The sequence below is a fragment of the Ochotona curzoniae genome, unplaced genomic scaffold (assembly GCF_017591425.1).
Source record: "Ochotona curzoniae isolate NIBS_2020 unplaced genomic scaffold, NIBS_Ocur_1.0 contig_66, whole genome shotgun sequence".
Classification (NCBI taxonomy): Eukaryota; Metazoa; Chordata; class Mammalia; order Lagomorpha; family Ochotonidae; genus Ochotona; species Ochotona curzoniae.
Genome location: NW_024466512.1, coordinates 538,273 through 550,296, shown reverse-complemented (window position 1 = coordinate 550,296; position 12,024 = coordinate 538,273). Strand labels below are relative to the sequence as shown.

The following is a 12,024-nucleotide window of genomic DNA, read 5'->3' as shown; positions in this document are numbered from 1 at the left end:
AACATTGCAGAGAATCAAAGAGTTAGAAGAAAGAATAGAAACTCAGAAGAGGCAGATAAAAGAGCTGGAGGAAAAGGTAAACTCTTGCGGGCTGGCAAGGCACTTGCAGAGATGGGATAACTCACTTGGCACGTGGCCGAGCAGGAGTGGGTGTCGGTGTGGCCACAGCAAGGACCCAGGACCAGGGGCCCAAGGGCGCAGCCCTTCCCCGCCGCCCGGCTCCTGCTGCCTGGTTGACGTCTCGCACTGCCTCAGCGGCCAGGCCGTGCACCAAAGTTGCCGGGCCAGCTCCCCAAGGCAGCTTGACTGGGGCCCTGGGAGCTGGCCTCAGTGCGGCCCCTGTGATGCCCCTGTGAAACAGGTGCTCAGTGGAACCTAGAACGCCAGGGCCCCCTGGCCTGGGAGGACTGTCCAAGTCCACACTCCCCAGGCCAGGAGCCAGAGAGGACCCCGAGTCCTGTGGGGTCCAGCCCACTTCAGGGCCAGCTCCTTCATGGGTTGGACCTAGCTCAGTGATGTCTGGGGCCACAGGCTCTCTGCTCGGGCAGCAAGGGGGCAGCCCCCACGGGCCCCAAAGGAGCTGGAGGACTCTGGCTTCCCGGGGAGTCCAGTGTGGCACGCATCTGTGATCTTGTTCTAGAGAGGACAGCCCTTCTCGTGCAGCTGGCCATTCCCCCTTCCCCGCCCTCGTGCCCAGCCCTTCTTGGCGGCAGCCACACCCTCCCCACGAGCTCTGCTATGTGCAGCTAGGTCTGCCTGCGCCCCACCTCCCGCCTGTCTCTTGTCATCTCCACTTAGTACTCCCAGGACCTGCCCCCGGTTTTGTTGTATTTTCACAGCCGGCAGGTCCTGAGGCTGTGGATGCTAACCCTGCCCACAGACTCAGGCCACGCCCCTCACCTGCCCTGTCTGTCAGCACGCAGGATTCTTGCCAGAAAGACGACAAACTCTTTTTTCTCTCTCTTTCCTTCCGTTCTTCCTCCCTCCCCGCCCTTTCAGTTTCTATTTTTGTTCTTATTTTTCTCCCTAGCTTTCATTCTCTGGTCCTAGCTCGTCCTGGTGCCCCGAGGCGGTGAGTAGTTCATGGGCAGAGTTGTAGAGGGACCCTACCCAACCAGGCCTGCCCCCAACAAGCCTCCCAGAGGCACCCCAGGGCTGCTGGGGAGCCAGGCCTGCTGGGAGGGCCTGGCCCAGTTAGTCCCCACCATGAGAGCTGTGCCAGGCCAGGCTGGAATCGAGACTTCGCCGTGGCCAAAAGCCTTGCTGCACAAGCTGTCATGGGTTTCCTCCAGTCAGGAGCACCCGGGATGGGCGTGGCACATCATGGTCCCAGCTCTCACGGGCAGGAGTCATGGCAGGCTCGTTCCCCACTGCTACTGTCCCAGCCCCGCCGGCTACATCCTCCTAACCTCCATCCTCCTGGTCTCTCCCCACAGCCTGCAGAAGAGCCAGCCGCCCTGTCCACAATGGCATCAGAGAGCAGAGGCCACTGGCCGTGGAGCACAACCTTGCCTCTAGACCCTGCCGTCCCAAGAGGATTTGATCTCTGTGCACCTGCATCACGGTGGTCACAGTGCCTGGAGCAGTGCCGAGGGCTGTCCCCTTGGAATGAGCTGGAACCAGGACTCATTGGGTGCACCGGAGCTTTCCTGGAAGAGGCTGGGTCTCTGCTGCTGAGCTCCCGGGTGCCCCTCTGGGCAGGCAGCCCCCCTCCTGCACTTGGGGGAGTGGCTCTCCCTGCCTGAGCGCTGGCCGGCCCTGCCCTCTTGATGCACGCGGTAACTGCTACCCGTGTCCCAGACAGCATGGGCTCCCCCTTGGTGGCAAGATGAAGGCTGTGCCCTCAGAGAAAACCCTGCTCCGGGGACCCCTGAGACCTCCCTGTGACCCTGTGGTTACATGATGACTCTGTGAGGCACCTGCTGGGGTCCCAGGCACCAAGTGACAGGTGGGCTGCATACCCCTCTTGTCCCATCACGTCAGCATCACCACGGTCAGGCTAGAGCCAGACCCACTCTGCTTTCCTCACCTCCTCCCACCCTGGACGCTGGGCTGGAGCAGGGTGGGCCCAGAGGGTGGGCCTGCAGCAGGAAGCAAGCAGCAGGGAGCATGGCCACAGGTTGAGACAGGCTGTCCCCGCCCCCAGCCCCAAAAAAGTCTGCCCTCAGCGGATGTCACAGGGCGGCCCCGGAAACCGTGCGGGCCCCAGAGACCCTTGGCAGGCAACAGGCAGCAGGTGGCCAATGGCCCTTCCTGAGAGGGGCAGCACCCAGCCAAGAGGACTGCACCTCTGCAGCTCTACAGCCATACGAAGGAGCCGGTCCACGCAGTTCTGGGTAAGGGGACGCCGCCTCCCAGCCTCCTTGCTTGGTGACCCCAGGGTGGTATCCCACCCAGGCCTGCTGCTTCTGCTCTGTCAGATGCCGCCCCATCTGACGCATGCACAGGAGCTGTGGCTGCCTAATCAGGGCAGGTGGAGGGAGGCTGCCCGTGGCTGTGTCAGCACACCCATGGCACCACCTGCCGACCCATGCTGGGCCTCAGCTCAGACTCTGGGTGTCCAGTGCCCCATGAGTGTCCCTGGGATCACTCACCTGAGCTTCAAGGGGTGGCCTCGCCTCTACCCCAGGATTGGCTGCTTTCGACAGCTTCCACTTGCCTAACTCCAGCCCCTGCCTCACGGGGTGAGTCGCCCCAAGTCCTGACACAGTGGGCACTTCCTGCTCCTCGAGAACTCACAGCTCGCCCTCATCCTGCCCTGCACATGCTGTGTGAAGGCAGTGCGGGTTCCCTTAATGGACACTTTGGGCTCCTGGGCACAGGAGAGCGTCCTGACCCCAGCCAGGTGCCACACCTGAGGAAGGGCAGAGTAGAGATTCCTGGAGCCCTAGGGACCTTGTCCCTTGTCTGTTAGAGGGCACAGTGTGGGACTGGCGTGCATGCTCATGGCTGCTAAGGGAAGAGTAGCCCTCTGAGGTATCCTCAAGGTGCCCCTGCTACAGAGTGGGCCCTGGGCACCATGGAGGTTACAGACGTCCTGGGAGTGGCAGACAGCAGACAAGTTCACTGTCCATGAGGTCACCTGTGCTGGCAGTGCATGAACTCAGCCTCAGTACTGCCTGAGGGTGTGGGGTACATGGGCACCATGGGGACACAGAGCAAGCCCCTCCACAATTACAGCAAAGGGAGCGACTCCTTAGCATCCTTCAAAATGTCTGTGGGCAGCTCTCATTGTTACTGGGTAGCCCTCGTCATATCTCCTCCGCCTGGATCCGGCAGTGCAACCTGCTCCACATCCACTATTAAGCTACAGCATGTGTCCACCTGCTCCGTGTGTCATCTCTGTGTGAATGTCCCCGTGTCCACGTGCTCCGTGTGCCATCTCTGTGAGAATGTCCCCGTGTCCACGTGCTCCATGTGTCATCTGTGTTAATGTCCCCATGTCCACATGCTCCGTGTGTCATCTCTGAATGTCCCTGTGTCCACGTGCTCCGTGTGTCATCTGTGTGAATGTCCCCGTGTCCACGTGCTCCGTGTGTCATCTGTGTGAATGTCCCCGTGTCCACGTGCTCCGTGTGTCATCTCTGAATGTCCCTGTGTCCACGTGCTCCGTGTGTCATCTCTGAATGTCCCTGTGTCCACGTGCTCCGTGTGTCATCTCTGAATGTCCCTGTGTCCACGTGCTCCGTGTGTCATCTGTGTGAATGTCCCCGTGTCCACGTGCTCCGTGTGTCATCTCTGTGTGAATGTCCCCGTGTCCACGTGCTCCGTGTGTCATCTGTGTGAATGTCCCTGTGTCCACGTGCTCTGTGTGTCATCTGTGTGAATGTCCCTGTGTCCATGTGCTCCATGTGTCATCTCTGTGTGAATGTCCCCGTGTCCACGTGCTCCGTGTGTCATCTCTGTGTGAATGTCCCCGTGTCCACGTGCTCCGTGTGTCATCTCTGTGAATGTCCCCGTGTCCACGTGCTCCGTGTGTCATCTGTGTGAATGTCCCCGTGTCCACGTGCTCCGTGTGTCATCTGTGTGAATGTCCCCGTGTCCACGTGCTCCGTGTGTCATCTCTGTGAGAATGTCCCCATGTCCACGTGTTCCATGTGTCATCTGTGTGAATGTCCCCGTGTCCACGTGCTCCGTGTGTCATCTGTGTGAATGTCCCTGTGTCCACGTGCTCCGTGTGTCATCTGTGAGAATGTCCCTGTGTCCACGTGCTCCATGTGTCATCTCTGTGAGAATGTCCCCATGTCCACGTGCTCCGTGTGTCATCTCTGTGAGAATGTCCCCGTGTCCACGTGCTCCGTGTGTCCACCTGCTCTTTGTGTCTGTCACTCTGGTCGGACCCTCAGCAGGGGATAAGATGAGGGCAGGGCAATGGTCTGCTGTGGAATGTTCTTTGTAGGGTTGGTTTCTCATGCCTGGTGTGTTTGTTGCGGGGATTGAACATCCCATGGAGGGTGGCCAGCACAGCAGGCAGAGGGCTAGGTCCCCAGGACTGTCAGAGCATCTGTCCCAGCAGGGCCATGTGCGATCCAGAGCCACCTCTGCTGTGGCAGGCGAGCAGGAAGCTGCTACCCTGCCTCCTAGTGGGGCCATTGGCATGCCTCCCAGTCCTGGTGTACGTCCTCAGGGACAACTCCTTGCATAAGAATTCTATAGTTAAGGCAGGCTACCACAAAAAAGGAATGTGTAGCCCTGAACCCCTTGGAGGGGAGGCCTAGAATGACCTAGACATCATGAGACATAGGCAGCGGTGCGGGAGAATTGTGTGAAGCTCAATGCTCTGCATGCATGACTGGTCTGAGTCCGTGTGTGAGGAGTGTGTGAGCTGAGCGTGTGACTGACTGGGCTGGGTCTGTGTGTGAGTAGTATGTGAGAAGCGTGTGACTGACTGGTCTGGGTCTGTGTGTGAGCTGAGCGTGTGACTGACTGGTCTGGGTCTGTGTGTGAGGAGTGTGTGAGCTGAGCGTGTGACTGACTGGGCTGGGTCTGTGTGTGAGTAGTATGTGAGAAGCGTGTGACTGACTGGTCTGGGTCTGTGTGTGAGCTGAGCGTGTGACTGACTGGTCTGGGTCTGTGTGTGAGGAGTGTGTGAGCTGAGCGTGTGACTGACTGGGCTGGGTCTGTGTGTGAGGAGTGTGGGAGCTGAGTGTGTGACTGACTGGGCTGGGTCTGTGTGTGAGTAGTATGTGAGAAGCGTGTGACTGGCTGGGCTGGGTCTGTGTGTGAGTAGTATGTGAGAAGCGTGTGACTGGCTGGGTTGGGTCTGTGTGTGAGCTGAGTGTGTGATTGACTGGTCTGGGTCTGTGTGTGAGGAGTGTGTGAGCTGAGTGTGTGACTGACTGGGGTGGGTCCGTGTGTGAGCTGAGTGTGTGACTGGCTGGGCTGGGTCTGTGTGTGAGTAGTATGTGAGAAGCGTGTGACTGACTGGTCTGGGTCTGTGTGTGAGGAGTGTGGGAGCTGAGCGTGTGACTGACTGGGGTGGGTTTGTGTGTGAGTTGAGTGTGTGACTGACTGGGCTGGGTCTGTGTGTGAGTAGTATGTGAGAAGCGTGTGACTGGCTGGGCTGGGTCTGTGTGTGAGCTGAGTGTGTGACTGACTGGGGTGGGTCCGTGTGTGAGGAGTGTGGGAGCTGAGTGTGTGACGGAGCTGGGGCCGTGTGTGAGGAGTGGGTGATTTTTCTGTGGGTGCTCAGTGCCATCGTTCCCAGGGCCTTAGTCTTTCTCCTTCTACACTCTGAAACTGAACAGACTCTTGTTTGTGTGCGTGCAGCATGACTGTCGGCCTGTGTGTGTGTGGTGCCATCCAACAGCCACTTCCCCTGGTGCGTGAGGACATGTACGCTGCCTCCCGGACTGAGCAATCTGGAGCAGAGGTGCTGCACGCATGCCTACCCTGGCTGCCACGTGGACATTTGGTCACGTTTGTCTGGGTGGATCAGGCCTGCCATCTCCTGTGCAAGCACGGCCCACAGTGCCATGCCGCGGTGCGTGCTGTAGTACTCCAGGGGCCCCTCCCTGTCCCCGCAGCAGTTGGGGGGTACCCCCGTAACTGAGGTGCCATGGTCTGAAGGCCCCAGGCTGGGCGCTGGACCATGCATTGTGTTTGCTCTGGGCTGTTCTCTGACCAGGGCGCTCAGACCGCACCCCCCAACCTGGGGTCACTCGCGTTTTGCGGTGTCCCCACGAGCAGCAGCCCCAGGCTTCCATCAGATGACGAGGCAAAGATGCCTGCTCACAGTGTCCCTGCATCTCTGCCCTCCCCGCGCCAGCGCTGCCTCCTGGGCGGCAGAGGTTGGGCAGTTTGTAAACTGTCCTGTGCATTTCTCAGTGGCTGCTGTCCTCCTGACTGGCACAAGGGCCACGGTGCTGGACGCAGTCGCAGCTCTCCCTGTCTGTCTAGAACACTGAGGACTCAGCTCCTCTGTGTGGGGCATACAACATGTCGAAGACCTTCACAGGGGCATCTGTGCGGGCACCATGTGGCCTGCCAAAGAGCTCTACTCTGGCTGGCCGGACTCCACTCCAGCTCCCCGGCCCCCTGCAGCCCCCTGCAGCCCCCTGCAGCCGAGCAGGCAGCAGCCCGGGGGAGGGGCGGCCTGGGTCTCCAGGGACCTCTGTCCTCCAGCTGAGGGTCTGGGGGTGAGCAGGGCAGAAAATGCCGTCAGCACCCTTGGATTTATGGCCTGCCATTACACAGGCAAATGAGTGCCGTCCCTCGCCTGCTCATGTGTGCTGGTGCCTGCCATGCCATGGCCCAGCCTGATGAGAGAGCAGGGAGGGACTGTCAGAACCTGGGGCGCTTTCTTTGTCCTGGGTTTGCAAGGGAATAAAGGGGAGCTCTTTGGACACGGGCCCATACATGCATCCACACATGTGTCCTGTGTGCCCGCTCCTGCCAGGGCTGTGTCAGGTCACGGAGGCTTTCCTGGCTCCAGGACCTGTTCCGCACGAGTGGTGTCTAGTCAGCACACAGGCGAGGCCGGTCCAAGGCCAGGGCAAAGCGGCCATCGCTGGCCCTCACCAGTCTGCACCTGTGCAGCCCGGGGGCCTGCGGCTCACCCCCGGCCCCCTCCACCTCACTCTGGCCCCCTTCCTCTCTCCTAGGGTCCCTCCTCTCACCAGGGGTCCTCTCCTCCTCACAAGGTGCTGTCAGGCTTTCTGAAAACACACGTTGCTTCTCCTGATTCCGGGGCTGTTACCCGCTGGCCCTCACCCACACGTGTCGCCGGGGTCATTTACTCCCTTCCTGTGTGTGACGTCCACAGGTCCAGTTCCCACAGCACACATCACCTCTGCACGCCCGCTGGCTTACCCCTGCCCTGGGTGGAGCTGGGTGCTAAGGTGACCAGGTATTTCTGAGAGCTGTGGCTGCTGCTGGCCGTCTGTCTCCATTGAAGTGGAAGCCAGGGATGAACTAGCTGGCCTTGACATCGCCCTGTTGGGAAGCCCCCAGCACACCCCGTGCATGCCACATGCCTCTCGCTAAGAACCTGCCCTGTCGAAGCTTGGGTCTGTTCCAGGGCTCAGCGTTTCTGAGTGCTGCTTCCAGAATGTTCTTGGGAAGTCCCCAGGGCACTGGCTGGTGCAGGAGCTGCTCTTGGGCCTTACCAACACTGGTGTCCACTTTAGAGGCACACCTGGTTGTCTAGAACATTCTGGCTGCATTTCATTCAGCACCTTTCTGTGCCTGTGACTGCCAGCAGGAAAGTACATCTCAGCTAGAAGCCACGCCGTGGCTGAGCACTGAGGGCCGCCCCTCCCCCGTCACTGTCCCTCTGTCTAATGTATTCTTTTCAGCCAGGCTGACGGCCGGGGGCCAGCTGTCCCGGCAGCCACGTCAGCTGCAGCAATAATGGGTTCTGTGAACCCATTCATAAGGTGTCATCTTCAGGGAGGACAGGGCGGGGGAGAGCTGGGCTCCTCCTGTGAACCAGACACAGGCAGCCACCACAGAGCGTGTGCACACGGGGCTGGCCATGGCTGGGAGTGTGTGTGTGTGTGTGTGTGTGTGTGTGTGTGTGTGTGCACCTTGGTGTGTCGTCATGTCCAAGTGGGCACATGTGGAGGTAGTGGATTACAGGTCTGTTTATGTGTCAGCTTGTAAGCTTGGTATATGTGTATGAGTGTCCCACTATGGTCACTGCAGCATGTGTGCGCTGTGTGTGTGGTCACTGTGTGTGTGTGTGTGTATGTGTGTGTGTGTGCGTGCGCTGTGTGTGTGGTCACTGTGTGTGTGGTCACTGCAGTGTGTGTGTGGTCATTGAGTGTGTGGTCACTGCAGACTGCGTGGTCACTGTGTGTGTGGTCACTGCAGACTGCGTGTGTGCTGTGTGTGGTCACTGAGTGTGTGGTCACTGCAGACTGTGTGTGCGCTGTGTGTGGTCACTGAGTGTGTGGTCACTGCAGACTGCGTGTGCGCTGTGTGTGGTCACGGTGTGTGTGGTCACTGCAGTGTGTGGTCACTGCAGACTCTGCGTGTGCACTGAGTGTGTGGTCACTGCAGACTGTGTGGTCACTGTGTGTGTGGTCACTGCAGACTGCGTGTGCGCTGTGTGTGTGGTCACTGTGTGTGTGGTCACTGCAGTGTGTGGTCACTGCAGACTGCGTGTGCACTGACTGTGTGGTCACTGCAGACTGGTCACTGTGTGTGTGTGTGGTCACTACATTATGCTTGCTGCCCAGGATGCGCAGCATTCCCCACTGTCCCCAGCCTCGGCCTGTGATGCCCAGTGTGCCACAGTGCCATGTGAGGACGGTGAGTAAAGCCAGGGGCATGCTTGCTCTACAGGCGCAGCTGTCACAGGCTGCAGGGCTCACACTCGTGTGTGCAGAACCAAGCATGCCGACAGTCCATGGCACGGCTCTGTGGCCCCCCAGGCCAGGCTGGAGCCAGGCCCTCATGTCCCCCTTGGCTGTGGTCTGGGCTCTGCAGCGGCCAGACAGCTGTGTGCACACCAGCAGACAGAAGATTTTCTGTCTCTCCTCACTGTAAACCTGCCTTTCCAACTAAAAAATGAATAAATCTTCACACACACACACACACAACTCAAAATCTTCCGCAGCCTGTGCCCTCCCCGAGTTCTGGCCCCACCCACCTGCACTGCCCCCTGCCCTAGAAATCTGGTCCCCGCCCCCATTGCTAGGAGGCCACGCAGCTGCTCCTTCCCACTTCGAGGACAATGAGAAATGAAAACCAGGCAAGCAGGCCAAGGGCGCGTGTGCAGGCTCAGCACAGCCTGTGAGCACCTTCTCCCCAAGGACCATGCGCCTCCCGGGCAGGGGCAGCCCCGTGAGGTGGGGACCCAGGATGCGTGTGCGGGTGGCACTGCGCTCTGTGGATGTGGCTCTCGTCTGCCTATGAATGGGACACACATCCATTGCCCCTCTTTTTCAGAGAGAACGTGGTCCCCAGACGACAGCAGCCCCCACGTGGCTGGCATTGCTGCCTGCGGCCGGGGCTGCGGCCAGGAGGCCCCGCTGGTCGGAGACATCCTGCTCACGTCACACTCTCGCTGGTCTGAAGTATCACTCACAGTGCCACACACACGTGCTCACGTGTGTGCTTGTTCAAACTGCATGGATTTCAGCTCTTTTGAGGCTCCTGGAAATGAACAGGATAGTGAGGTGTGGCCAGTGTGCACATGGCACCCAGTCATGGCTAAGGAGGGCAGCGGAAGGGAGGGTAGGGCGCACAGTGTGGCAAAGGAGGGCAGTGGTGGGAGGGGGGACCTGGCTGGCAGCACAGCTCTCTGTGATGGCGGGGAGCAGGGCTCAGCAGGTGCAGATGGCAGTGGCAGGGCTAGGCTGCCCCAGGTGGACAGAACAGGGCAGTTCCTCAGGTCAGGCAGGTGCACCTGTTGGTCAGCGGGTGGTGGGTGCAGGTTTCAGCCAGGAATTGGAGCCACAGTTCCTGACCTCCACAAGGCCCTGCCCGGCCAGGCTTGGGGCCAGAGAACTTGGGTGAGATTCCACTGTGTGTTTCGCCTCTTAGGAGCTGCCCAGGGCTGTCTGAGGGGTCACTCACACACACCCCTGCCGCCTGGCAAGCTCAGGGGAGCTCCTGTGGTGGCCGATGTGTGCACCTGCCTGGCCGGCTCCTGGGGCCCTCGGCTGCCCCACCACGTTGGTTCAGCCCCTTGGGGCCCTGCACCGGGGCAGTCTCCCTCAGGCCAGGTGCTAAGCAGTAGCGCCTGCATCCACAGGCAGGCTGCAGCAAGGGGAACCTGTAACAGCGCCCCATGCTCACGCGGTGTCCCTGGGAGACACAGCTTCCTTCCTGTGTCACAAGCGCCACCTTAGCCACGCGAGGCAGGGCGCTTCAGAGCTGCACCTTTGTCCAGTCCCCTCCCCACCCCCAGCAGGAGGCTGGCCAAGGCAAAGGTGAAAAATAAGGTGCACTTCCCAAATCCCAGATCTCCCTGTTTGCTTCCCAAACTCGTGGGCTGGACTGCATTCCCAGAGTTACTGGGCCCTCTGGCCTCTGCTGCTCCTCACCCAAGAGGCAAGAGGAGGCCCTGAGGAGTGACCCCAGGCGACAGCAGTTCACACCACACACACAACACAGCGGCGGCGTTTGGGCCAGGTTGGCACCTCGCGCCATCCACTCCAGTGCACGCTGCCGACCGGAAGCTGCCGCCTTCGGGCCCCGAGTGCCTTACGTGGCCCCTGAGCCAGGAAGGGGGTGCACCTGGGGGTGAGGGTGGAGTTCACCCTCCCTGAACCAAGGGGGGCTATGTGCTGTGGACTTGGGTTCAGGCTCAGGAAAATCACATTGAAACATATGTATCGAGTTATATATTTGCTACCTGTGTATTTTTAAAGAAGCTTTATTGTCAATTTATGCAAACACCCCTCGGGCTGTTTCTCGCAGTGACCTGCCGGCTGGCCCCTCCCACTCTGGAGCCCTGGGCATGCTGCCCAGGCCCAGATGGGCTTGTGTGGTGCCCAGCCACAGATTTTACACTTATTTTTGTATTGTGGTTCCTATGATACATACCAGGGGATTTTTACACATTTGTGAATAACTGTACAGTTTTAATAAAAATCGTTTTGAATCTCAGATGATCAGACCACACCCAGAGGTGCTGTTAGAGCTGAAACCATGGGCAACATCAGGCACTGTATGTCTTGGCCCCCTACTCAGAGGGCCGGGGCCCCCAGGTCTCACCCGATGGGGACGGAGCCCTCCCCTGGCAGCACCGGTTATCAGATGTGAATGTGGAGGCAACTCCAATGAGTCGTCACACGAGGGAAGAATTCCTCCCATAAGGTTGGGGGTTGCCAGGTGGCCCACACAGGTGAGTGAAGAAGACCCGGACTTCTGGGTGCAGAAGCCCCCGCCTCACCTCCAGATGCCGCAGGAGCCAGAAGCAGTCTGCGAGGGTGGTCTCCAGGCCTCCCCACCTCGTCATTCCTCCCACCCATGAGGATGGTGGAGCCTACGGGAGCAAGAGGGAGATGGGCAGCGTTCAGCACCCGCCGTGTGGCCAGCTCCTTCCTCCACTCAGCTGGGGATAGGGAGAGCGGAGGCCCCAGGTCCCCCAAGTCCTGGGGTGCAGCCCTCAGCTTGGTCTCAGCAGGCAGTAGTCGCGGGACCCAGGCTGCTGATCTGGGGCTCGGGCCAGGCCTCCCCCGCCACCTGCCCCCAGCTGGCCCGGGTTCCTCCCCCAGACCTCCCCAGACACACTCCACGGGCTCCGAGCCCCAGGAGCGGGCCGCAGTGGCAGCTTCCAAGGCTGGCGCCGCTGCAGCGGAATCACGGGGGCAGGCGAGCGGCGCGCCCTCAGCAGGGATGGGGCAGAAGGGGCTGGCGGCTCCGACGCGCACGCGCCAGGAGCCTGGATCGGCCCGGGGGAGTCCGAGCTGCGGGGGTCTCGGGGAGCGGACCGGGGCGGGGCCCGGGGCGGGGCCGGCAGCAGGCGGGGCCCCGGAGCTGCGCGCCCCGCGCGCTCGCGCTCAGACGCCCCGCGACCCACGCGCACGCTCGGCTCTGCGCATTGCCCGCCGGAGCGGGCCCAGGAGCACC

At 60.4% G+C, this 12,024-nt stretch overlaps 1 protein-coding gene across 18 annotated transcripts in view; it reads left to right on the top strand.

The window, feature by feature from the left end:
* Nucleotides 1–1,072, top strand: part of JAKMIP3 (Janus kinase and microtubule interacting protein 3) — a 32,515-nt gene extending 31,443 nt beyond the window's left edge. For 13 of the 18 annotated variants that reach the window (XM_040991716.1, XM_040991717.1, XM_040991718.1 and 10 more), the window contains 2 exons: nucleotides 11–76; nucleotides 1,000–1,072. In XM_040991716.1, coding sequence (XP_040847650.1) covers nucleotides 11–76; nucleotides 1,000–1,050 — 117 coding nt within the window. In that variant the 3' untranslated portion in view covers nucleotides 1,051–1,072. The remainder of the gene's footprint in view (nucleotides 1–10; nucleotides 77–999) is intronic. The other 5 variants (XM_040991720.1, XM_040991721.1, XM_040991713.1 and 2 more) reach the window with 1 other exon arrangement.
* Nucleotides 1,073–12,024: the final 10,952 nt, after the last annotated feature.